Below are 27,947 nucleotides of genomic sequence, written 5' to 3' on the forward strand. Positions count from 1 at the left end.
AACAAAAAGGGCTTTAGAACGTATAACTGCACTGTTGAAAGGCAAATATATTTTTCTTGTACCACTAATACACGACAAAAAGTGCTTTAATTTTCGCACTTCACCACACAACGGCTGATAAGCCCTTTTTCCCCCTCTAATACAAGCCAAAAAATGCTTTAGAACATGTAACTGCACCGCACAAGGGCAAATAAGACATAGGCCTCATGCAACTCGGCTAATGCACCGTTTGTCATCCGCATCCGTGATCCGTGGTTCCAGTCCGTCAAAAAAATATAACCTGTCCTATTACTTTCGCGGAAAACGGTTCGCGGACCCATTCAAGTCAATGGGACCGCTAAAAAACACGGAGGCACACAAGATTGTAATTTGCGTCCGCGCGTCCTCGTCCGTTTTTTTCCTATAATTTGCATGGCAAACCTGTCTTAGATTTTTTTTTACTTTCCTTCATGTCTGGTGATCCTCCAAAAATAAAGGAAGACACACGGAAACAAAAACGGAAACGGATCACGGAACAACGGAACCCCATTTTTTGCTGGAACGGAACACAACAATGGTCATGTGCATGAGGCCATAGAAATATTTCCTTGCAATAAACCCTGTTAATGGCTACACCCTAATAACAAGAACGGTTTGCTGGAATTACAGAGCTGTATAATGGCAATTTGGGTCTCCAGTCAGTGCAGCAAGGTGTAATAGGATTGTTCCTATTACCCAGGATGTAACCTCCCCTACTAAGCCCTGTTCAACATAAATGCTGTAGAATAATTCCTCCCTATCTTTTCCCTACACCTTGAATAATCTTTCCCTGCACTTGTAAATCATTTTTTTTAGCATAATGAAGTTTCTCATAGCACTGTCCCTAGCGCCTGCTGACGTCTCTCCCTGCACTAAGTACACTGGAAAATGGCATAATCCAAGATGGCTGACACTATTTATAGGGCTGTGACATCACAGGGCTGGCTGGCTGCTGATTGGCTGCATGCATGGCATTATGGGTGATCCCGCCTTCCCAGAGTTCCTTGCTCCATGGATTCGTTACCACGAAGCGTGAGGAAATTCGCTCATCTCTAGTCAGTATGTCTTGTTTCATAATTTTATGACAATTGCTAGCTTGGAGGAATTTTTTCTTAAATAGCTCAGTTGTTGTAACTTACCTCGGATATATATACATCTGAATCCACTGGGTAGTTCACAGCAGATGTAGTCTGCCTGGCAGTCAGCGTCCGTAGTGCATGGCGTTAATGGGATTGTCCAGTTGAATCCTTTACTGTTGACTTTTTGGAAAGAAGAGGTGACATTTTCTTTTGAATATTTGGGACACTTGTCATCTATTTCCTTTTTACTTTGCGTCCCTGCAAAAAGAAAGATGCATTGGAATGACCATTTCAAACATCACTTTCACAGGGGTTTGATGGAAAATCAATGTGATTGGTTGATCCAGGCTATGCCCTCTCCAAAGGGAATTAAGAATAATATGCAGAATGTATAATTTCTGAATGTCCGGTACAGTGAATGTATGTTATGTATATTCATAATTGCCTGCCAATATCATATACTTGTACTTTGCTTGGCAGTTAGAAAGCATCATCTTTTATAATATATATTTTTTTAACTTTTAGGCCTCATGTACATGCCGTTTTTATTTTGCTGTCCGCTTATGCGTATCCGCATAATATATGTTGCATTCGGGTAACCATTGACTTCAGTGGGTCTATGGTCTACGTATTGCAGACGTACTGTATTCTATCTTTTTGCTGAACAGAAAATCTGGATCATCCATGTGTTTTCGGCGTCCGTATGTCTGTTCCCCCAAAAATATACAACATGTCTTATACTTGGCCTCAAAAAGTGAACTATGGACCCATTGAAGTCAATGGATCGGCAAAAAATGCAGATGCAATACGGACAGTATCCGTATTTTGCAGATCAGCAATTTGCGAACTGCAAAATATATTTTCTCGTTTGCATACTCAGAGAATTCATTGTATAAAATGTGGTAGCAAAGTTGTTTGGATGATCAACGCTGGCCCTATATTGATAAATTGGTGGTAGTCGTAGCTCACAGACTCCACCGATGAGAACTCCTGACCTGAATGAATGATATGGCAAAAGACTTTTAAGGCCTAAGTGAAACAGAAGCTGCAGGGGAAATTTAGTATTACATGGTGGCCATTCAGATAAATAGCTCAGATCAGCTAGAGTTAGGGTTCTGTTACATGGACCAATAATCAGGCAGATTATCAGGGATGAGCGCTTTTAGAAACTCTCGTTCCCAATAATTGACCTGTGTAGAAGGTGTCGGCAAATGCTCATTCATTGGGTGATCCTGCTGTTCTGCCGGCACCAAAAATAATTGTTCCTGTGCAACAGATTGAGCATTCCAAAATGCGATCTGCTGCCCAGGAACGATGGATTTCTATAGGGACAAGCGATCATCCTCTCGATCACTTGTCCCATACAATGGAGGTGATTACTGCATGTGAATGGAGCTCTCGTTTCTGCTCACGATAAGGCAGTTATCAGGAACGTCTGGTTCATTCCCGATAATCTGCCTGATCATCAGTCAAAGGCGCTAAAAGATGTAAAAGGACCCTAAAAGATGCTGCTTGTTAGTGGTTCTCTGTTCTGGCTTATAGAGGGGATGGTACTAGCGGGGGACTCCTCTGGGAAATGTACATATAGTGAAATTGAGGCACACAGATTTTCAGTGTTGCAATTAAACTCCTTATTTAGTTTCGCAGTACTTTGATCCAATTGCCCAATATTTATCTTCAAGGTACAAACAGAATATCTAGACCGGACGTTTCGGTCACATCAGACCTTCATCAGCGGTCACATTTTTATCTGTAAGAAAGAGTGAGTCTTCAGGGCTCGGATGTGCGGCCGGTCTAGATATTCTGTTTGTACCTTGAAGATAAATATTGGGCAATTGGATAAAAGTACTGCGAAATTAAATAAAGAGTTTAATTGCAACAATGAAAATCTGTGTGCCTCAATATCACTATATGTAGATTGGCTGGTGTCAGCCCTTGATTGGCACCAGAATCCATTGAATTGAGTGCGGTTCTCCACTTTATCATATCCTCTGGGAAATGTGTCACCAAAAATTTTATCAACCACTTAAAACCCAGATAATAGCACATATCCTTTTTTCTAATCTGTTTTTATTTTCTGATTGTAGATTTTTTTTTTCCATTTCCTCAACATGATTATGGGGCGGCCATCTCGCCAGAACTGTTCTTAACAACATTTAGAAAGCATTACGAAAATGTATTTACTGCAGCCCATGGTCCATAGGCCAATGGTCAGGAGGGGACCTCATTGACTTCTATGGGAGAGTTTTCTAGGCAAGCTCTGTGACCTGTGCAGATGCCATTGTGCAAGGAAAGAAGAGATAAACTTTGACAATCACCTATTGTGAATGCTGGATTCTGTCTTATCTATATACATAGGTGATATCATTACAGGCAGGATAAGAATGATAGATAAGAAGATAACTGCAGTAAAGTGATCTGTACAAACCAAGAAGTTGTGCCAATTATTAGACATAGTGGCTAGGGCAAAAACTGCAGGATTTTATATTTTTTGTTTAAATATATGAAATACATGAAAATTTAAAAACCATCAAAAATACGTTAAAAATATGTTAAACATAAAAGAGTTATTTAAATATCAGGTCATTTTCCATTAAATTCAATAAATAGGGAAGTCTTTTTTAGTTAGTACACCCTTACATCAAAGAAAATTACTTTCAAAGATTACCATCCAAAATGTAAAAAGTCATACCTTAGTAAATCAGAAGCTACAGCAAAAACCACTTTCTGTTTTCAGTCAATTATCAGGAACAAACATTCGTACAAAAGCCAGAGCTTAGCGGTGTGATGGGACAGAGCTTAGAGGCCCAATGGTGGCAACAGCACCCTGAGCAGTTTTGGTGGCTTCTGAACCCACTAATATTTGTTGTGTTATTGTTAGGATAACATTAGGTTAGCTTACGTGTTAACACAATTCTGGATGAAAGCTGCAATCCATCAATACCCATAGATCTAATGTCACTAACGGCATAAGCACTTGTAAGACGGTCCTTACACAATCAGTAGGTACTTACTGTTTGGGAGTACCCTCGCTGCCACTGCTCCCAGCAGCAGGGAGAAGATGAGAAGCTTCATACTTGTTGGGACCAACACCGCTCAGACCGAGTAGTTCTTTGCAAAGTACAGTAGAAGCTGTCTTCTACCCGATACCCGTCTGCTATTTATACAGGGACAGAACCAATGAGCGGCTTACACTGTATACACAAATTGGGCCCTATAATTATAGAATTATTCCAGATCGCCGAAACCTGTGATTAGTCATTGGTGATATCTATTCAGAGAAGACTTACTGTATGTCATTCGAGAGCTCACATTTCTATACTGTTGACTTAATACAGCTGTGAGCTAGTCTAGACAATTGAGACATTCAAATATTCTGTGCTCTTATAAAAAAATATTATATTCCTATAGCGAAGGTATATTTGGTGAATATGGTGTACATATAGATAGATAATAGATAGATGATAGATAGATAGATAGATAATAAATAGATATATAATAGATAGATAGATAATAAATAGATATATAATAGATAAACAAATAGATTAGAGGGAAAAAAAACACTATTCCACATAAATCAAACTTGAAAATTAGGGTGCCAGCGGCTATGATCCAGATTAAAGATCCAATTTGACCATAAAATAAGTCATAATCCACAGCACTCCAAAAAGGTACTGTAATAAATTGCAAAAGTCCTTTCACAGGACCTTTTCAAGCATTGACATGGGTCAATAAATCACTTTTTGCACTTTATTACCCTTTTGGAGTGCTGTGGATAGATAGATAGATAGATAGATAGATAGATAGATAGATAGATAGATAGATAGATAGATATGAGATAGATAGATACTAGATAACAGGTAAATAGATAGATAGATCCTTGTGACAGCTGCAGACCATCCAAATGTATCCATTTGACTGGATTATACATCTATTCTTCTTGTGCTTCAGCCACAGGTTCAACCTTTGAGCACAGAAAAGTTGGTAAAATGCTGAAATGATGGGACCTGGGCGTTTACCATATAGGGTCCATTTTGCTTGTAAATTTGGAGACTTTAACTAAGGCTACTTTCACACTAGCATTGTTTTAATCCGGCGTTCAATTCCGACACCGGAACTGCCCGCCGGATCCGGAAAAACGTGTGAAAATGGATTACATTCGAATCCTGATCAGGATTTTGATCACAATGAAAAAATGCATTGGAAAAAACGGATCCGCCATTTATGGACTTTAACTTTTTTTTCACATTTTTCGGGTTTAACATGCAAAAGCCGGATCCGTTTTGACTGAACACACAGCGCCAGATCCGGCGTTAATGCAAGTCAATGGAAAAAAGGCCTGATCCGGCGTTCAGTCAAAGTGTTCAGGCTTTTTGGCCGGAGGTAAAAATACTGCATGCTACGTTTTTCTGAAAAGCCTGATCAGTCAAAAAGACTGAACTGAAGACATCCTGAAGGACTGACTCTCCATTCAGAATGCATGGGGATAAAACTGATCAGTTCTTTTCCGGATTTGAGCCCCTAGGACGGAACTCAGCGCCGGAAAAGAAAAACGCTAGTGTGAAAGTACCCTAAGACATGTGAAGATGAATGTATTCTGTCACCCTACCACTAAGTTTTCATCTGAGCTTGCACGCAACCTGGATGTCCCTGTGTTTTAATAGAGGCCGTTGATGTGTCTCATCCCCTGATGCTCCATCAGAAGGCAGTTTTAGTGCTGGAGTGTTGGTGCAATGCTGACAAAGGGACATAGCTTTCCAGAATGATAAAAGAATGCAGGACTTCTAACGACTGTGTATTATTGAGTTGGCTACATTCCCATTTCTAATATCTAATAGATTTGTAAATATCATACGTAAGCAGCCAACCCCTTCAATGTGTGTAAGTATATAAATGACCAATATGTAAAGCTTTTCTATATAAATGCTTTAAAAGACGGGGGAAACAAAGTTCTAAAATCTATTCTTCCCTTTATCCTCTTCCTGTAATATCCAATGGTTGCACTTAATGAACATGTTTTTCACTGAACCAACTGACTTTGTGGCACTCTAAAAGGGGAAGCTAACCAATGTGTTGCAATGTGCAGATCTATAGGTTGTTTATTGGTAGAGTACCTATTTTTTGAAGGGTATATGAAATATCCTGCATTCAGATGTAGTGTGATCATCAAATGTTCCTCAAGATTGTCATACATGTGTGCTCATATTTTTTTTTAGCAATTTGATACCATGGTTGGAGAAGGTGGAGGACAGATGAGTGGAGGACAGAAGCAGAGAATTGCAATTGCAAGAGCCCTTGTCAGAAACCCCAGAATCCTCCTCCTTGATATGGCCACGTCTGCTCTGGATAACGAGAGTGAAGCCATTGTCCAAGAGGCCTTAGATAAGGTAAAACCCTTCTATCAGTTCAAGGTCTAAATCTTTAGTAAGAGTTTCAGTACCAAAAAGACGAACCATGCAATTTACCATGTGACAGACAGAAGTCAGCCCTGGTTGGTTCCATGCTCTTTACTATAGAGTAGGAAGGACTGGTACTGTCTCTGGAAGAACTACATTGTATGCTAACAAAGGAAGGGGAATTGACTGAAGGGTCATAAACAGTGGCGTAACTAGAAATAACTGGGCCCATCCCCCCCTCGGTCCTTTTAATGCAGACCTCAGACCGGACCAAAAAAAATACTCATCTCTCTTCTCCTTCTGCGGGCACCTCCTTCTGGAGCACTGCATCTAGACATGCACTACACTGTAACCTAACATCGCACAGCATCAGGTCATAGTGGACTTCTACACACACTATGTCCTGAAACTGTGCGCTGCAAGGACTTTATGCAATGCAGGTGCCCAGAAAAGAAGACCAAGAAGCGGTGAGTAATACGCACCATACTCACCGCTCCCTTGGCCCTGAAAACAAATCCCTTTGTTCTCCTCCAGGGCCGCTTCCTGAGTTTGGGCATCATAGCAGCCGCTTCCCCTGATTCCATGGTATTGTAGCTATACCGTAAATATAGTGTTGAGCGAATCAAAGGGATCCTAATTTCGGGATAAATTTGATTCGCCACAAAGCCAAATTTCCTTGTGCTTTGGGTAGCGAATCTATTTAACCTAAAATAGTGCAAAAAACTAAAAAAAAAATCATACTTAACTGCTCCATTTGCTTGTGACGAGCCATCTTAGATCTCGTCCGAAATCCTCTGCGCGGTGACATATGACATCACCACGCCGGCTGGTGTGATAACGTCATCTCGGGCAGCGCAAGATTTTGCGCCAGATGTTTAGGCAAGAAGATGGCGGCGGCTGTTCCGTTGCGAGCAAATGGAGCAGGTAAGTATGATTGCTTTTTTTTATTTTTTATTTAACACCGGATTATTGCTATCAGATGCCGCGACCATGTATGAACGGGGGGTACAATGACTCAATCGCCGCTCCCTGTCATTGCACTCGCTACTCATAAAGAAATGCTTGCAAAATAAAATTGGCTGGCTCACAGTAATTTATTTGCGACTTTTATTAAATCCCCCCTATACATACAAAAGTCTATAAGTTCTAAACATTTCTATACAAGGAATACTATACAATTCATATATTATTAAAACCTTATATATAAAATGTAATACATTAGATGATCCAGGTCCCTAAATGCGGAGCTCTCGCATTATTAGTAAAAAATAAAATAAAATAAAACTACAAGCGGCTATAAAGTTAGTGGAATATTTCCTTGTGAACAGAGTTCTGCTTATATATTTCAAATATATACCTTTTCAGATATGCTAGACAGAATCCCGTCGTTATAAATGGCTCACAGCCCGTATATTTAGCAGAGCTACACCTGCGCTCTGTGTGCTGACTATAACGTCTGTCCACATATAGTAAAATGCTAGACGCTGAGTTGGACTTTTTTATGTATAGGGGGGGATTTAATAAAAGTCGCAAATAAATTACTGTGAGCCAGCCAATTTTATTTTGCAAGTGTTTGTTACATTTCATCTGAGGGGTGATCAGCGGGCCAGGCTCCAGTACAGTTGGTGAGTATCCTCAAGTCTAGTGTTTCAAAAAGAAATGCGCTTCCTGACGAAGTAATTTGTCATGAAGCAAATTTTTTTTGCTAAATTCGGCAAAGCAGCCAAATAAAATGTTCAAATACTTCGCTCATCTCTCCATACTGTATATACATGTAATTTTCAATCTGCTCAAGAGTATGAATCCAGAAAGTATTCTGGATAACTGTACCAGGTTGCATTAACTAAGACCATTGTGTGTACTGTACATTATTTGGACATGTTAGTTGACCCGTCCTCCTACTGTATGCTCTTTATATACCGTTGAGCTCTGATGTCTACCATATGATCATGTAACATATGATCGATGGGATGAATACAATGCATACATTTTGTGTCCAGGTCCGTTTCGGCCGCACGAGCATCTCGATCGCACATCGGCTGTCCACAATTAAAAATGCAGATGTAATCATTGGATTTGAGCATGGCCGGGCCGTGGAGAGAGGAACCCATGATGAACTGCTGGAGAGAAAAGGAGTGTACTTTACTTTAGTGACGCTACAGAGTCAAGGAGATAAAGCTCTGACAGAAATGCAGAAAGAAAGTATGTGATGGTTTGTTCTCAATGTAATTGCAATGTCCTCTTCCTTAAAGGGTCTATCTATCTAATATCTATCTATCGTATATGTCTATTGCCTGAATTATACAGTACTATGTTCTTCTAATCTGTAAATGTTCAAATGTTCTAATCTGTAAATACTATGTTCAAATTTATTTTTCAGATTCAGAAAGCAAAGAATTTGTGGAGCCCAAACTGGAGAAGGTCCAGTCCTTCAAACGAGGCAGCTATCAGTCAAGCTTACGGTAGGCTTATCACACGAGAGTAAAGTTCACAGACTGCTCAAATAACAAGTAATGGTGGATAAATGTAATTACATGAGTGGGTCTGTAATTAATGGGACTATGGGACGCTGAATGCTGAATGCGTCTTCACATCAGTTTATTAATATGTCATTTCTCTTCAGTGACTTAATGTACACTTGAAGCCTGACATCCAATACTTTCACAAGAAAAAGAAGAATTGTTTCAGATTTCTAGAAAGGTCATATAAAATAGGTGTAATTATTCAATGGTATAGTACAATACAATAAACAAATACTGTACTATGTCAGTGGTCTAGTCATAATGATGCAATTGCTAAGTCTTAAATATCTGTAAAAATATCTTATTTTTAATAATCGTTATGATTGGTTTATAACACTGACTGATTAACAGGTTTAGAATATGATTAAAATAATATAAAAAAAATACAAAAAGTTAACTACAAAAAAAGTTTGTTGCTGCAATACATAAACAGTGAGAAAAAAAAGTATAAAAGTGAAGCTACTTTGTCAACAACAGTCTTGAGTATACAGTGTCTATACAGATCCATGTTTCTCTATGGTCACAGACTGCAGATCCTGCAATCGTGTGTTACTCCCTTCCATTAGACCCCAACATCTTGATAACCGTATTAAACTCCCAAGGAACCCCTACTACTATTCCTACCTCAGAGGTGCTTGATATAGGTGCTCTGTATTCTGGCTTGGATATGTTTGAGGTTTTGCCAAGCTTCTTTGAGCAAGTCTTACACAGTTTGCCATCTCTACTTTGAAAGTGACGAGTCATACTTTTGCTTTTGTTCTGGGGAATTCATGACCAGGTTCTAAAGAACCCACATTTTCCAGGTAATCCTGGAAGGGCAAACTGCTGTAGACAGTAGAAAAGGCAGCATATTGAGTTCAACAGCACATTCTTACTGGATCAGACTACACACTGTGTTTGTAGTCTGTAACTATGGGGACGCAAAAGTTGGCAGTTGGCATAGGAACTGTAAACATGCTTGCGGTATTGAAAGGTTAGGGCCCAGGCACTGTTCCTTAAAGGGGTTGTCTTATCTAAAACAATGGGGGCATATCGCTAGGATATGTCCCCATTGTCTGATAGGTGCCGGTCCCACCACTGGGACCCGTGCCTATATCGTGAACGGAGCAGGCAAAGCGGTGGCTGGAGGACTCCATAAAAAATAAAAAGCTTTAAAGGGGATTGTCTCACCTCATACATGGATGGCATATTGCTAGGATATGCCATCAATGTCAGATAGGTGTTGGTCCCCCCTTTGAGACTCACTCCTATATCCATAATGGGGACCCAAAGTGATCGGAGAGCAGCTGCGCATGGCCACCACCCTCCATTCACTGGTATAGGATGGAGAGAGCACTCTCAAATAGGCACATGTACCAAAAAGAGGATCACTTATGTTATGAAGGTTTAATTACCTCTTTAATGTGAAGCTGTACAGTAAGTACACATATATTTTCATGTTCCAGTACATCTATTCGTCAACGCTCAAGATCTCAGCTATCAAACATAGTCCCCGACACTCCATTTTTGACAGTACCCGATACCTCTGAGGCTTTGCAATCAGCATCACAGTATGATGACAAAGGCAAAGCTAAGAAGGTAAGTAGATATCGTAAATGTTAAAATTGTGCTGTTCCTAAATCGCATTGTCAGGGCTCACGGCATTCATGCAACATCTTAGGTACAAGATGAACTTGAAAAAACATAAAGCTGTCCCTTGTCTGCTAAGCATCATATTAAATGAGTTGTCTGGTTTAGAAAATCATTGGGCATCTTGAGTTAAAGGGGTTATCCCATGATTGATACAAAAATCAGACATCATATAGGACATGGCAATCTCTTTCTAACAAACTTAGAACCAGCCCTGTACCTCACATGGATTCAGAGATCTCCTCATTCATTGCTCTGCTAGATTTATATCAAGCTGGAAGCTTAAAGGGGTTTTGCCATCTCAGACAATGGAGGTACAGTATATGCAACGTGTTGGTTCACAGGGGAGAACGCGTGAGGTTCACGGTGGGCCGATGGGTGTAACAGTTTATCGGTTACTCGCGGTTAGCAGATGCCTCCCTGGGCCAGCAGTGCAGTGAAGGGGAGAACAGCACTGGATTCTCCGGGGCACAATCTATTACAGGGGACACCGGCCAGGTGGTGAACGAGGTGCCCTTGATGGTGATTGGCTTTTCTGGGTGCTTGTGCGGCTGGGCCCTCGAATTAAGGTAATGTCGTGACGCCAGCACCTTGGTGGTGCAAAATGATGGGAGTGGTTGCAGTATGGAGATGGAAGAATGAGGCAGAGTTTGAATCCAACTAAGAACTTTACTGTAAGCAGGGCCTTGATAGCAATTTACATCCAGTTATAAACAGGCTATGGTAGGAGGTTGTGTACTCACAGGTATTTAGTAGTCATTCTGGTCCTTGTTTCCCAGCTTATCAATGGTGAGGCTGCTGGAAGCTAATAAATCCTTCACCTTGAATCCAAAGGTCCTTAAAGCCTGGTAAAATGGCTGTTGTCCTTTGTGACTTTATCCACTCCTTTTTACTTGAACTGACATCCACTAACACAGCTAGCGTCTGCACCCTCACTCCTTCAACTCCTAGTCCTCCTCTCTAAACTAGGCCTGAACTGAGCTATAAATATATATTAGTGCTATCCCCATCTAGTGGTGGGATGTGTGAAGTGCACCTAACAGCCTGTTAACAGGGATCTTTATTCAAAAGTGCAATACAACATGGTACAACATACAATATAACAAGATTTGCAGTGCCCACTTACAGGAGTGGGGCCCTGCACATATCGCTAGGATATGCCCCCATTGCCCACCTCTGGGACCCGCACCCACAATAAGAACGGAAGGGGGAAATTAATGGAGTGTGCACTGCACCTCCATTCATTTCTATGGGGCCGCCAAAAATAGCTGAGCGCTGGCTCGGCTATTTCCGTCTGCCCCATACAAATGAATGGGAGCAGGGGCTGCGCGTGCAGGAAAATGGAGGTCAAATTATAAATTTTCATTTTTTGTGCAGATTTTTTTCCTACAACACAGCAAGGGTTAACAGCAAAACAAACCTCAATATTTATTACCTTGATTCTACAGTTTATAGAAACACCCCATATGTGATCGTAAACATCTACATGGGCACACGGCTTGTTTTTTGCGGGACGGGATGTATTTTTTATTGGTACCATTTTTGGGTATATATCACTTTTTGATCACTTTTTATTCCATTTTTTAGGAGGTGATGTGGGATAAAATTGCAATTCAGTGTTTTTTTATTTATTTTATTTGTTATGGGGTTCCTCATGCAGTATATATGATATAACTTTGTTCTGTGAGTTGATATGTGATAACAAATTTGTAGTGTTTTTTTCATGTTATACCACTTTTATATAATAAAATCACCTTTTATTAATGAGGGCTTGTTTTTTGCCGGACGGGCTGTAGTTTTTATTGATACCATTTTGGCATACATATGACTTTTTGATTGCTTTTTATTCCATTTTTTGGGAGGTGAGGTGACAAAAACAGCATTTCCGTCATTATTAATATATATTTTTTTTTACCGCGTTCACCACTTGGGATAAGTATTGTAATCCCTTTATAGATCAGGTCATTATGGATGTGGCAATACCAAATATGTGTAGTCTATTTTATTTTATTATTTTTTGATCTATTATAAATGAGTGGATATGGGAAAAGGCAATTCATTTATTTTTTATGTACATTTTTATTTGATTTATTTTTACTTTTTATTTATTTATTATTTTTACACTTTTTTTTATCAAGTCCAACAAGTGTGGCTGATGGCTGTACAGTGCATTGTAATAGTCATCTATTGCAATGCACTGCACTGTCAGTATCACATTGACACTAAGCCTGATCAGACCCTTAGATACATGGCAAGCTTGAATGCCTTTCTAAGGGGTCCGGATGCCATGGTAACCATTGGGACACTGCCATCGCAGTTCAGTGGTCCGATGGGGAAAAGAGGGAGTTCCCTCCCTCTGTTACCCCATGGATGCTGCAGGTGGTTACTGACTGGGACATCTAAGAGGCTAAACTTACACGATCAGTGCTGGCACTGATTGCAGATGTTGCAGCACAGTGTCAGCTGTATGTTACAGCTGATACCCACTGCTGATGGTGGCGGCTCGGGAACTGAGCCGCTGCCATCAAACATAAAAAATCCATGGCGCACAGAGGTGGGGGGAGACTGAGGGGATCCATACTTCCTTGCAGGCTCTGATCTCCACTGACACAATCTGTGGAGATCAGGGCCTGCAAACATATTCATGCTCTGATTGTTTAGTCTGTACAAACTAACCAATCAGAGCAATCACTGACAAGGGACCAATCAGACTGCCAGAAGCTCCGAAGTCTTCTCTTTCGGGGAGAATGGAGACTTCGGGGCTGTGACACTTCCTTGTGTCACAGCCTCTGGTAAGAGTCCAGGGGTAACCATATGTCTAGGTGTGCCACCTTAGTGCTCACCTAGACATGCAGTTATGCACAGGTGCACAAAGGGGTTAATAAAAAGGGTCCCTTATTCAAACCCTCCATTAATTAGCCAGAGCAGAGAGTGGGTACAGAAAAGTTGCTCTGGAGGACCTGGTCTATCCAAGTTGTTATGCACTGTACTACAGATGATGTTGATACTAGATAATGTAATATTGCTAGAAGGGGACCCAAGCCAAATTCTGATTGGTGCCAACTAAACCGAGTTGCGGAGTCTAAGGGATTCCCTGGAATTTCTTTAACCCCTAGAAAGGGATCTGGACTTAGCTGCAGAGCATCCCCAGGACAGGGTCCAGGAGCTCTGGATTTGTGACAGTAGCACAGTGTAATGGCAAAATGTAGTGGTGGTCTAGGAGAAGCCAACAATAGTCAGCAAGATAAAATTAGAGAGAGAGGAAGGTCAGGAATAAAGCTGTGGTCAATAACCAGTGAGGCACAAAAAGAACCAATGTAGATTCAAGGGGACAAGAGACGGAAAGACGAACTGAGGTCAGGAATGGAAATCAATAGCAAGACCAATCATGCCACCACCATGCTTCACTGTGGGTATGGTGTTCTTTTGATGATGTGCAGTGTTGTTTTTGCGCCAAACATATCTTTTGGAATTATGGCCAAAAAGTTCAACCTTGGTTTCATCAGACCATAACACCTTTTCCCACATGCTTTTGGGAGACTTCAGATGTGTTTTTGCAAAATGTAGCCTGGCTGGATGTTTTTCTTCGTAAGAAAAGGCTTTCATCTTGCCACTCTACCCCATAGCCCAGACATATCAAGAATACGGGAGATTGTTGTCACATGTACCACACAGCCAGTACTTGCCAGATATTCCTGCAGCTCCTTTAATGTTGCTGTAGGCCTCTTGGTAGCCTCCCAGATCAGTTTTCTTCTCGTCTTTCCATCAATTTTGGAGGGACGTCCAGTTCTTGGTAATGTCACTGTTGTGCCATATTTTCTCCACTTGATGATGACTATCTTCACTGTGTTCCATGGTATATCTAATGCCTTGGAAATTCTTTTGTACCTTTCTCCTGACTGATACCTTTTAACAATGAGATCCCTCTGATGCTTTGGAAGCTCTCTTTGTACCATGGCTTTTGCTGTGAGATTCGACTAAGAAAATTTCAGGAAAAAGCAACTAGAGCAGCTGAACTTTATTTGGGGTTAATCAGAGGCACTTTAAATGATGGCAGGTGTATGCTGACTCCTATTTAACATGATTTTGAATGTGATTGCTTAATTCTGAACACAGCTACATCCCCAGTTATAATTGCTGCCTGCTTCCCACACAAATAACAGTTGATCTCTGGGGGTTCCAACAATGGGATTTCCCAGTTGCCCCCCTCCCCCCTTCCCCCGCCATCACTGGAGTTATCTTATATTAATGGGATCCTGATAACAAAAGGGATTGTCCAAAGAAGAAACCTCACTTTTCATGATCTCTCTAATGGTGAACTGTGTATAAGTAAAGTACACCACATACATATCATTATATAATGAAATATACTGTGCTTTTTCCCAGGAAATTATAGTTGATGATGATGATGATGTGGAGCCAGCTCCAGTTGCCCGAATATTAAAATACAATGCTCCAGAGTGGCCATACATGTTATTTGGTTCTTTTGGAGCTGCTGTAAATGGTGCTGTCAATCCCCTGTACGCCTTGCTTTTCAGTCAAATTCTTGGGGTAAGATCTATCTATCTACAGTCTATCTATCTATTTCTTTTTTTATTCTCCCGAAACGGCTTTATAATAAAATGACTCCTATTAGTTTACCGTGTTTCCTGACTCCTAATATTTGTTCCCTTTCTCATAGACATTCTCCATACTAGATGAGGAAGAACAGAGAAATCAAATCAATGGCATCTGCGTGCTTTTTGTTCTCATTGGAGTCGTTTCATTTCTGACGCAGTTCTTACAGGTGTTTATTTTAAAGATTTTGGAATAAGAAATCAGGTTTGGACCGACCATTGCATGATTGTTGTTTTGTCCCTTTCATCAGGGATACACGTTTGCAAAATCCGGAGAATTACTCACTAGAAGACTTCGTAGGATTGGATTCCAATCCATGTTGGGTCAGGAGGTTGGTTGGTTTGATGACCCTAAGAACAGCCCAGGAGCTTTAACCACAAGACTTGCAACAGATGCTTCACAAGTACAAGGGGTATGAAATATCTTATACATTTTTTAGACTTTTTAGTAAAAAAAAAAAAAAATCTAAATGGCATTGCTGGAGTTCTGTGAACTGGGATCCCAACATATCATAAATAAAGCAGTCTTAGACGTCAAGATCTTGGATCTTCAGGTTCCAGGGCCTGTATGCAATAGCAACCAATGAAACCATTTTAAGCTGAGGAAATAATGAATGGGAAGGTAAATGAGAGTCAAAGGAGTCAGTCCCATACTGAGGTGTAGCAAGTGCTAACTTTCGGCTCATACACCAGTGCGGCTCTGAAAGCAATCACTGTGTTGCCATATGGTGTCTCCATACAGCACGTATTACAGTGGTATTCTCTCTTCTGGAGGGGATCACTCTGTCAATTGGCATTTGATGGCATATGGCACCATTTTTGCCTCCTATATAAAGTTGGAGGCAAAGGGAGGTATGCTGTGCCCTTTAGACTGCTGCAATAAGTACAAAGCTGTATGCAAAACACCAAATTCAGAACATTTCTGTGTATAAGTCTCTGGCATGTCTAATTGGAGATCCCCTTTAAATTCCATCTGTCAGCAGATTTGTGCCTAAGGAACTGGCTGACCTGTTGCATGTGCACTTGGCATCTGAAGGCATCTGTGTTGGTCCCGTGTTCATATGTGCCAGCAATGATGTTTTAATATATGCAAATTAACCTCTAGGAGCAACGGGGGCGTTGCCGTTACACCTAGAGGCTCAGCTCTCTCTGAAGCTGCTGCGCTCTCTGTACTTTCATTGACAGGGTCAGACAGTGAAAACATCATCCCCCCTGGTCCTGGCAATCAAAGTGCAGAGGGTGGGGCAGTTACAGAGAGAGCAGAGCCTCTAGGTGTAACGGCAACGCCCCCGTTGCTCCTAGAGTCCCATTTGCATATATTAAAACATCATTGATGGCACATATGAACATGGGACCAACACAGATGCCTTCAGCTGCCAAGTGCACATGTAACAGGTCAGCCAGTGTCATAGGTACAAAACTGCTGACAGATGCCCTTTAAGATCTGATCAACAAATATCTGTATTTTACTGCAAATTTGACCAGTTCTGCCCATTTTGCCAGCCTACTAGAAAAGGTGAATGCCATGATTTTTCCTCTGGTCCAGTAGGGATTGAATGGTCATAAAAGAAGCATTTTCTTCATGTTCGGATAATAATTTACAAAGTAGACAGATTAGTTCTGTCAATGGTCTGGCTCTTCCTGTTGTATACGTCCGACCAGAAAAGTCTACTCTAAACCCAATTTCCCAGTGATAAATGCCACCCATCGTTCTGTAGAGGCAGCCTTTCCAGATCATCTCGCTGAAACAAATCTTTTTGACATTTGTGTGAATAATTGGCCTTTGTGGGTTTAGCATTTACATAAAGAGCAAATTAATATCTTATTTCCATTGGAAATGAGTAGCGCATCTTTGAAGCAAGCCGAAGAGATTTCTTATTACTGACGGGAAGTGTCACATTTCCTGAAAATTGTTCTGGGCACTGGGGAGATAAATAGCCAGCAACTGGCATTAAAGCACCAGAGCAACCTAAGTGCAAGGCTTTACCCCATATCTTAAAATCCATATTGATAAATTATATTTCAAAATGCATACAATAATTAAAGGGCTTAACCTGTCACAGAAAATCCCTTTAATATTGCAGTCTCACTCCCCGAGACCCCCCAACAATCTGATTTTGCTAATTTCTCCTGCAGCGGCCACTACGAGGGCAGTATTACACATGTCCATTCAAACAAATGCCTCCTTTTACTTTTTGATGCTTTTCTTTATTTACCTATTGATTGGTTGAACCTTGATGCCACGCTCCTTCCTTATGAATCCACACCCATTTTCAGTAAATCACGCCCCTTTGTCGGATGAGATGCAAAATGTTTCTGAAAATAGGTAAAACACTTAGGCCCCTTTCACACAGGCGAGTTTTCCGCGCGGGTGCAATGTGTGAAGTGAACGCATAGCACCCGCACTGAATCCCGACCCATTTCACGCAGCCCTGGCCCCATAGAAGTGAATGGGGGTTCCGTGAAAAACGCATTGCATCCACATGCAATGCATTTTTCACTGATAGTTGCTAGGAGATGTTGTTTGTAAACCTTCAGGCAAGTCAAAAACGCATCAAAACGCATTGCATCCGTGCGAAAAAACTGAAACACTGAACACAAGTGCAGACAAAGCGGACTGAACTTGCTTTCAAAATGGTGTGAATTTCGCTGAATGCATCCTGACACAATCCGTATCGCTCTTGTAAAAGAGGCCTTTATAAATGTGTTGCACGTACACCACTTTTTTTGGCACAAATTGTACCTGAATTTTAGTGCATTTTGATCAGTACATCTTCCCCAAATTTGACGTCACTTTCTGCTATATTTGTAGTCAAAATACCTTGATGGAATCTCCAACCAGACTCCTAAATACAGACGTGAACGCGGCCTAAGACTGGCCAAGCACATTAGGCTGACCATACACACCCTCTAGAAACATGCATGCTTGTCTCAGCTGAGCATACGTGTGTCATGAATGGGGAAAGAAGAGAAAGCCATCATTAGACAACTCTGGTGACTTAGCGGGTCATTTACTAAGCTGAAATATGTGTAAATTAGGTGTATTTCAGGGGCAGATGGCGACTCTGCAACTTTGCCCCGCTAACGCCAGTTCTAAAATTGTGGCCATGGCATGGGTGGGGGAGGTGAGGGGCCAGCAGGCCCGTTTCGTTCAGTCTTTTCTACGTCTGTTTTAGGTGTAGAAAATGGTCTAAATGTAAGACCGCACAGAAGTTGTCTTACATTTACAACTGGCGCTGGATGCGCTGTAGTTATGGAGAGGCCGGCGCCTCTTCATAGCTTCAGCGGATCCACCACCGCTATGGAGCTTTATTAAGACCGGCGTCTAAAAAGGTCGGTTTTAATAAATGTTCCCCTTAGTTCCCGAGTACATATTGAAATTCAATCGCTCCCTCTTGCCATTTATGGCCAGAGGAAGAGTGGGTAGTCCTCCATGCAAATTAGATGGTTGGCCGACATTTATGTATATTGCTTTATTATATATATTTTTTATTTACTATATGGAATAGATGATGCCATGTATTTTCCAAGTCAGGCTCATATCACGGGCCATGGATTGTACAGAATATATAAATCATACTAGTAATCCATTTCTCCTGATTGCAGGCTACTGGATCACAGATCGGCATGATTGTAAACTCTCTCACCAACATTGGCGTAGCTCTCATCATTGCTTTCTACTTCAGTTGGAAATTGAGTCTGGTGATCTTGTGTTTCTTGCCGTTCCTGGCATTATCAGGAGCCCTGCAAGCTAGAATGCTCACTGGATTTGCTAACCAAGATAAAAATGCGATGGAAACCGCTGGAAGGGTAAAGCTATTTATCTTTTGTGTTCACACTGAATTGTCTTGTTGTCTTGAGGTATACCAGAAGGAGTTGTCAGGATTTGATCCAGCACCAAAGTGCTCGGGTGCTCGAGTAGAACACTTTGGGATTCTCGGGTGCTCTACAGAGCACAATGGAAGTCAATAGGAAAACCCAAGCATTAAACCAGGTACCGCCTGCTCTGAAGAGGGGAGGGTTTCTGGTTCACAGGAAAAGGTCAGAAATTGATGGAAACACCACTGAAATGGTTCGGGAACAGCATGGAGAGGATGTCTGGATGTATCTTGGACTTACAGGTCACTGCTGGGACAGATGTTGTCCGAGTAGTACACCACTTTCACAGACTGACAATAATACGCACAAAACCAAAGATAAAAATCGATTTTAGAGGACACATTCGATTTTGCTAGGACACATTCTTTCCTGTATATTTAATTGTATATAAAGTGCAAGTGCTGCCAAAAATTACAAGGAAGAGGCACTCCGATACAACCTGTATATCACATAAACGAGGGCCTCATTCACATTGTGGTACAATTGTTCAGGTAGTGGGACTCCTACACTCATAAAGCCTATGCACTAAGTGAAAGGGTTGCCAAAAATTAAAAGGAAGCGGCACTCCAATACACGCTTTATTACACATAAAGGAGGGCATTATACACACCCTTGAAAAATTATGATTGATGACCTGCTGGTGACCCTCTAAAACATTAGGGGCGAGGGCCTGCTGCTGATCTGACCATCTAAAACATTATGGGTAAGGGCCTGCTGGTGACCCTCTAAAACATTAGGGGCGAGGGCCTGCGGCTGATCTGACCATCTAAAACATTATGGGTAAGGGCCTGCTGGTGACCCTCTAAAACATTAGGGGCGAGGGCCTGCGGCTGATCTGACTATCTAACAAATTATGGGCGAGGTCCTGCTGCTAATCTGACCATCTAAAACATTATGGGCTAGGGCCTGCTGGTGACCCTCTAAAACATTAGGGGCGAGGGCCTGCGGCTGATCTGACCATCTAACAAATTATGGGCGAGGTCCTGCTGCTGATCTGACCATCTAAAACATTAAGGGTGAGGGTCTTCTGCTGAGCTGACCCCCTAAAACATTAGGAGTGAGGGCAGCCTAATAAGCATGTTGATATGATGGAGGAGGAGGACGAGAAAAGAAAGATTGAACCATATACTCTTTTTTGTGGTGGAAGGGGTGCATGGGAACACAGTGTAATCAATACACAATAAAAGCCACATTTAAAGTGCCTTTGCTCAGCCGCTTTCCTCTGGTGGAGTACAGAAGTCAGGGGCAATCCAGGCCTTGTTCATTTTGATAAGAGTCAACCAGTCAGCATTTTCAGTTGACAGGTGGATGCACTTATCAGTTATTATGCCCCCAGCAGCACTAAATACCCACTCTGACAAAACGCTGGCGGCAGGGCAGGCCAGCACCTCCAGCGTGTAGAGCGCCAGTTCATGCCACGTGTCCAGCTTGGACACCCAATAGGTGTAAGGCACAAAGGGATCACTGAGGATGCTGACACGGACTGCTATGTATTCCTTCACCATCTTCCAAAACTTTTCCCTCCTTGTGACACTAGGCAGCGCATCAGGATGAGGGTGCTGGTGGGGTGTCATGAAATTGTCCCAGGCCTTGGAGAGTGTTGCCTTGCCTCTGTTGGAACTGCTGTGTGTTCCCCTCGTCTCCCCTCCTCGGTTGCCCAAGGAACTAGATACTCTGCCGCCAGAGTAGTCAGCTGGACATTTTTGGAGCAATTTTTCCACAAGGACATTCTGGTATTGCACCATTTTGCTAGTCCTCTCCACCACAGAAATGAGAGATGAGAAGTTCTCTTTGTAGCGGGGGTCGAGAAGGGTGAACAAACAGTAATTACAGTAACCAACATGGCATTACAGTGAGTGGCAGTACTTACGTGCACGTTTATTGGCTGCGTAGCAGACAACAAACATGCAGGGAGGAGACAAAATGGTGTTCGTATGAGCATGCTCACCCAACACAGTCAGGATACAGAAAATATCTGGTCTGGTACTGGCCTCCATTTTTCAACTTTCCTTTAGGAATATGGTATATTTCACAGCAAGAGACCACAAAGTTTTTCTTGCAGTCAAAATAGTGGAGGAAAACCTGGATGACAGACTGCAATGGGATCCACTGGGCTTAATTGAAACCTGAAAATAGATACAAAATGGAAACTTTAGAAACATAGAATGTGTCGGCAGATAAGAACCATTTGGCCCATCTAGTCTGCCCAATATACTGAATACTATGAATAGCCCTTGGCCCCATCTTATATGAAGGATGGCCTTATGCCTATCCCATGCATGCTTAAACTCCTTAACTGTATTTGCAGCTACCACTTCTGCAGGAAGGCTATTCCATGCATCCACTACTCTCTCAGTAAAGTAATACTTCCTGATATTACTTTTAAATCTTTGCCCCTAATTTAAAACTATGTCCTCTTGTAGCAGATTCTCTTCTTTTAAATATTCTCTCCTCTTTTACCTTGTTGATTGCGTTTATGTATTTAAAAGTTTCTATCTTATCCCCTCTGTCTCGTCTTTCTTCCAAGCTATACATGTTATGGTCCTTTAATCTTTCCTGGTAAGTTTTATCCTGCAATCCATGTACTAGTTTAGTAGCTCTTCTCTGAACTCTCTCTAGAGTATCTATATCCTTCTGGAGATATGGTCTCCAGTACTGAGCACAATACTCCAAATGAGGTCTCACTAGTACTGAGCACCTCCCTCTTTCTACTGGTAATGCCTCTCCCTATACACCCAAGCATTCTGCTAGCATTTCCTGCTGCTCTATGACATTGTCTGCCTACCTTTAAGTCTTCTGAAATAATGACCCCTAAATCCCTTTCCTCAGATACTGAGGTTAGGACTGTATCACTGATTTTATATTATGCTCTTGGGTTTTTACGCCCCAGGTGCATTATCTTGCATTTATCAACATTAAATTTTAGTTGCCAGATTTTTGACCATTCCTCTAGTTTTCCGAAATCCTTTTCCATTTGGTGTATCCCTCCAGGAACATCAACCCTGTTACAAATCTTTGTGTCATCAGCAAAAAGACACACCTTACCATCGAGGCCTTCTGCAATTTCGCTGATAAAGATATTAAACAATATGGGTCCCAGAACAGATTCCTGAGGTACCCCAATGGTAACAAGAGCATAATCTGAATATACTCCATTGACTACAACCCTCTGTTGTCTGTCCCTCAGCCACTGCCTAATCCATTCAACAATATGGGAGTCCAAGCCTAAAGACTGCAAATTATTGATAAGCCTTCTATGTGGGACAGTATCAAAAGCCTTACTAAAGTCTAGATAAGCGATGTCTACTGCACCTCCGCCATCTATTATTTTAGTCACCCAATCAAAAAAATCTATAAGATTAGTTTGACATGATCTCCCTGAAGTAAATCCATGCTGTTTTTCATCTTTCAATCCATGGGATTTTAGATTTTCCACAATCCTCTCCTTAAGTATGGCTTCCATTAATTTCCCCAATATTGTTGTCAGGCTTACTGGCCTATAGTTGCCCGATTCCTCCCTACTACCTTTCTTGTGAATGGGCACAACATTTGCCAATTTCCAATCTTCTGGGACGACTGCTGTTGCCAGTGATTGGTTAAATAAATCTGTTAATGGTTTTGCTAGTTCACCACTGAGCTCTTTTAATAGCTTTGGGTGTATCCCATCAGGCCCCTGTGACTTATTTGTATTAATTTTAGACAGCTGACTTAGAACCTCTTCCTCTGTAAAGACACATGCATCAAAAGATTCATTAGTCTTCCTGCCTAACTGAGGTCCTTTTCCTTCATTTTCCTTTGTAAAAACTGAACAGAAGTATTCATTGAGGCAGTCAGCTAGTTCTTTATCTTCTTCCATATACCTTCCTTCTTTTGTTTTTAATTTGGTAATTCCTTGTTTTAATGAAGTGTATTTAAGATACTGCACTGAAGGATAATTTTTAGAGATTGATGTTACTATACAGATATTGCAACTGGATGCAGGCTAGCATGCGAAGGTATGTCACTATACAGGTGTTTGAGCTGGTTGGAGACCGCTTACCTGTAGTGAAGACTTCAATTTGCGTGCTTTTGTCTGCGTCCCTGTAGGTTCGGAAAGTCGGCTTTTTTCCCTTTTCTTTTCTTTTCTCTACTTTTTTGCTGCTTTATTGCTTTGGTTATCAGCACGCAAATTGAAGTCTTCACTACAGGTAAGCGGTCTCCAACCAGCTCAAACACCTGTATAGTGACATACCTTCGCATGCTAGCCTGCATCCAGTTGCAATATCTGTATAGTAACATCAATCTCTAAAAATTGTCCTTCAGCGCAGTATCTTAAATACACTTCATTGCCTTTCCCGTGCGGCAGTTTTGTGTGGTTTTTGCCGCGATACCGCTGCTTCTTGCATACAGCATCCACTGAGCGCCACCCCTGCAATTCTTCTATCCCACTTGCACATACCAACCACAAGCCTTGGGGGGGGCTGCTAGTGTTCTTTGCTATTGTTAATAACCACACGTACCAACATCCACATGGCGGAACTGTGGTGGGACAGAAAGGAACGGATCCAGAGAGTTCAATCTATCTTTGGATCCAATTCCATAAAAAACTCTAAAAATAACAATCATGTGGATACACACTTTCCATTCATTAGAAATCTAGAAGACATGCTAACCATAGAACTAAAAGACCTATGGGAGATAATGACATTGGAAAAATATCTGGAGTGGAACATTGTGCCAAAAGGACTGAAAGTAGAAAAAACCCTATCAGGAGACATGGGTGATAAAGAAATTATCACTGAATGGAACCAGATGTTCCATGACTTCTCAAAGAAAGCCATCAGCTTCATCATCTATAAAAGAAAGCAGAGACTCACAACCATGAGTAAAGAAATATGCATAGCTTTTGAAAAAATACGTCCTTGGAAAGACGACCCAAGCATACAACCTCTGGTTGACAACATAAGAACAAGACTATATAACAAAGAAATAGAAATAAAAGAAAAGAAAATGTGGAAATTCAATAGAGACTCTTTACCAACGCACATATTCAATCATGAACAAACTGAATTTCTCAGCGCTCTAGAAACTATAGATGAATTATCTATAGAAACATCAAATATTGAAGATACATCCTTCTCAGTATACAATCATACAGAGGAGACCCACACAGAGGATATTGATACAGACCCTCCACCAGCTACCACTAATCGCGTGACAATAGAAGCCCAGATACACAACACTAGTATTGTGCAACATAACAGAGATGATTGAGCCAATTAAGAGATGATGACATAAATCAAAATGGTGACACACAACCAATAATGAAGCCAAAAAAGAGAACAGAAACTACCAGCAACAAGTGAGGGGAAAGGTGAAAGATTCTCACTAAGAAGACACAATACAAATATATCATACAGCGCAGCATTGACAAATGGAAAACATCCTGGAGAAATAGGAGAAGGTACAGCAGATATACAGTCAGCGACAAATGAGGAAACCAATCAGGAAAATCAAGAACATTAGGAAACAACAAGAAGAAAGAAAGAGAGCATCAAAAAAACAGTAAAAAAGGATTTTTTTCAGGTCCGAAAAAACACAAACAAAAAAGGGGATGCAGAGGGGGGAAATTCACCAAAAAAAAGAAAAAAACAGAAACGGAGGAAAAATGGGGACAAAAAATATACAACCTTAGCGACCACACTCTAAAACCAGGGGAGGAAAAAATCCTCAAAAAGGGACAAAAATTCGCCCCCACGGTACACCTCAACAAATTTGAGGCATTTATCGGGGTGAGAAAATTTATGAGGAACTTAGCCCTGAAAAAATATTTTATAAAAAAATCTGCAAATAATCAAATGCCCCAAAAAAAACAACACATGGAAATATGTAAAGATACAGAGGAGGAGCCGACAGATATCTTCAAACACACTAATTTAAAGCCGAAATCAAGATATAACCCCTTACAGGAATACTCTTCAGCCTTAAACAGTTTTATGAACCAAGTAACTAGGGACATAAGGAAAATTAAATACCCAAAAAACCCTCAATATATGCGCAACATCTCAGAGGAAGAAAAGAAAGCCATCTTCAGCATGCAAAAAGACCACAACATCATCATACGCCCAGCTGACAAAGGGGGGGGTATTGTCCTACTCAACACCGAGAACTACAAAAAGGAAACCGAAAATATTTTAAGTGACGTAAGGACATACAAAAAACTAAAAAGAGACCCCACTGAACTGTTCAAAAAACAACTAAAAGGGCTAGTCCAAAAAGGGAGAGATATAGGCATTTTTAATAAAAAAGAAGCAACTTTTATAAACAACATCCATCCAAAAATTGCTGTACTATACCACAATCCCAAAATACACAAAAATATGAAAAACCCACCAGGGAGACCTATTGTGTCAGGTATAGACTGCCTCACTAGTTCACTATCCAAATATATTGATCAGCAATTACAACCTTACGTGCAGGTACTACCAACCTATCTTAAAGATACCCAACACACTCTACAAATCCTTAACAATATAGAATGTAAAGATAATTACATAATTGGCACACTGGATGTAAAATCATTATACACCGTGATAGAAAACAGAAAAGGAGTGGACGCTGTTCAACACTTTTTAACAAAAAAAGGAGAAATGCCTGAAACACAAATTAACTTCTTGGGAGAATGTATTATGTTCATTTTAACAAAAAAAATTTTTTTATACAATGAACGATTTTACCTACAGACGTGGGGTACCGCGATGGGGACGAGATTCGCACCGGGGTTCGCTAACCTATATGTCGGGTGGTGGGAGGAGCTGACCATCCACCCAGGTGGCGCCCCCCGTGCGGGTCTCGTCCTCTGGCGACGTTTTATCGACGATATTGTTTTTATATGGGATGGGGGGGAAACAAAACTGCTGGAATTTTTAAAAGATATCAATAAAAATGATTTTTATTTGGAATTCAGTTCTACATACAGCAGTAAAGAAATTAACTTTTTGGATCTAACCATCTACATAGAAGGAAATAAATTACTCACCAAAACCTACAGCAAACCGACGGATGGAAACTTCATATCGATGAATAGCTGCCACCTTCCCAAATGAGTGGAAAACATCCCGCGGAGCCAATTCATGAGGCTAAGACGAAACTGTACAGAAATAGAGGAATATGAAAAGGAGGCAGACACCCTACAGAAAAAATTGGAACATAAGGGATATGACACAACAAAATTATCGGAGCAAAAAATTGAAATAAACCAACTAAATAGACAAACTCTACTAACAGCTAACAAGAAAAATGATAATAAAAATACAAGTACTCTGGATATTGAAACCAACACAAAAATCCCACCCATTATAACACCGTATAATGGGTGGGATCAGGTCCCAATAGTGATCAGGTCCCAATATTCAAAAGAATAGTAAAAAGACACTGGGACATTCTTAAAGAGGACAAAATAATAGGAGAATTTATCCCGAAAGACCCAAAATTTGTATTCAGAAGGGCACAAAATATAGGTAACATAATAGCCTCAACAGGCAGATGTACAGGAACCAATGTAGGGGAAAAAAATCAGAAATCAAAAGAAGGAGGACTAGGAGGGTTCCATCCGTGTAGAACCTGCAGAGGATACAAAATATCAAAAAATAAAAAAATAATAACAGAAATCACCAACTCAGAGGGATCCTATAAACACATCATAAAACACCTCATTACCTGCAATAGTAAAGGGGTCATATATACCTTAACATGCCCTTGCAATAAAATCTACGTGGGCCGCACCAAGAGAACCCTAAAGAAAAGAATAGGAGAACATGTATACAACATAACCAGAAAATATGAAGGACATCCATTATCACGTCACTACAGTATAAAGCATGGGGGAAACTTTGCTGGATCCCGATTTTGTGGGGTGGAAATAATACCACCTAATAGGAGGGGGGGGGGGGATTACATCAAGGAGATGTCAAAGAAGGAATCCAAATGGATATTCAATATGGACAGCCTAATACCAAACGGACTAAATGCGGAGCTAGAATTGTTCGCTTTTGAATAGGTGAATGACACTGAATTCATGCAGGATTGGCAGGGAAGAGGTTAAAGCTCTGGAGAAGTGCCTATAAAAAGGGTGCATGAACAGCCAGGCAACACTCCCTGAGGAAGAACAGCGTCTGTTCGAAACACGTTGGGGAAGGATACCTGGCACCTGTCGGTCATTGCTTGACCGCTTTAGTGACGTCACTAACCAACTCCAAGTGAGCGCCAACCACTCCCCTACACACACCTCCACCTGCGGCAGCAGCGCGCCACCGGCCGGGGCACGAGGCAGCACGCCGATCCATCCTGCAGCTGGATTACCACATCCTGACCCAAAGCATCGATAAAGAAGAAAGATAAAACGAACTGATAACCAAAGCAATAAAGCAGCAAAAAAGTAGAGAAAAGAAAAGAAAAGGGAAAAAAGCCGACTTTCCGAACCTACAGGGACGCAGACAAAAGCACGCAAATTGAAGTCTTCACTACAGGTAAGCGGTCTCCAACCAGCTCAAACACCTGTATAGTGACATACCTTCGCATGCTAGCCTGCATCCAGTTGCAATATCTGTATAGTAACATCAATCTCTAAAAATTGTCCTTCAGCGCAGTATCTTAAATACACTTCATTGCCTTTCCCGTGCGGCAGTTTTGTGTGGTTCTTGCCGCGATACCGCTGCTTCTTGCATACAGCATCCACTGAGCGCCACCCCTGCAATTCTTCTATCCCAATTCCTTGTTTTAGTTTCCTTTTTTCATTTGATTTCTTTTTTGCCTGTGCTTTAGAAGCTC

At 41.1% G+C, this 27,947-nt stretch overlaps 1 protein-coding gene across 1 annotated transcript in view; it reads left to right on the plus strand.

Annotated features, from left to right (window-relative positions):
- The window catches only part of LOC121008912 (bile salt export pump-like), a 101,831-nt gene that overhangs the window by 60,501 nt on the left and 13,383 nt on the right, over window positions 1-27,947 (plus strand). Inside the window, exons 16-23 of the mRNA XM_040441680.1 lie at window positions 6,314-6,484; window positions 8,494-8,695; window positions 8,874-8,955; window positions 10,461-10,593; window positions 15,031-15,195; window positions 15,326-15,430; window positions 15,512-15,673; window positions 18,867-19,070. Coding sequence (XP_040297614.1) covers window positions 6,314-6,484; window positions 8,494-8,695; window positions 8,874-8,955; window positions 10,461-10,593; window positions 15,031-15,195; window positions 15,326-15,430; window positions 15,512-15,673; window positions 18,867-19,070 — 1,224 coding nt within the window. The remainder of the gene's footprint in view (window positions 1-6,313; window positions 6,485-8,493; window positions 8,696-8,873; window positions 8,956-10,460; window positions 10,594-15,030; window positions 15,196-15,325; window positions 15,431-15,511; window positions 15,674-18,866; window positions 19,071-27,947) is intronic.

This window comes from Bufo bufo, chromosome 7 (genome assembly GCF_905171765.1).
Source record: "Bufo bufo chromosome 7, aBufBuf1.1, whole genome shotgun sequence".
Taxonomy (NCBI): Eukaryota; Metazoa; Chordata; class Amphibia; order Anura; family Bufonidae; genus Bufo; species Bufo bufo.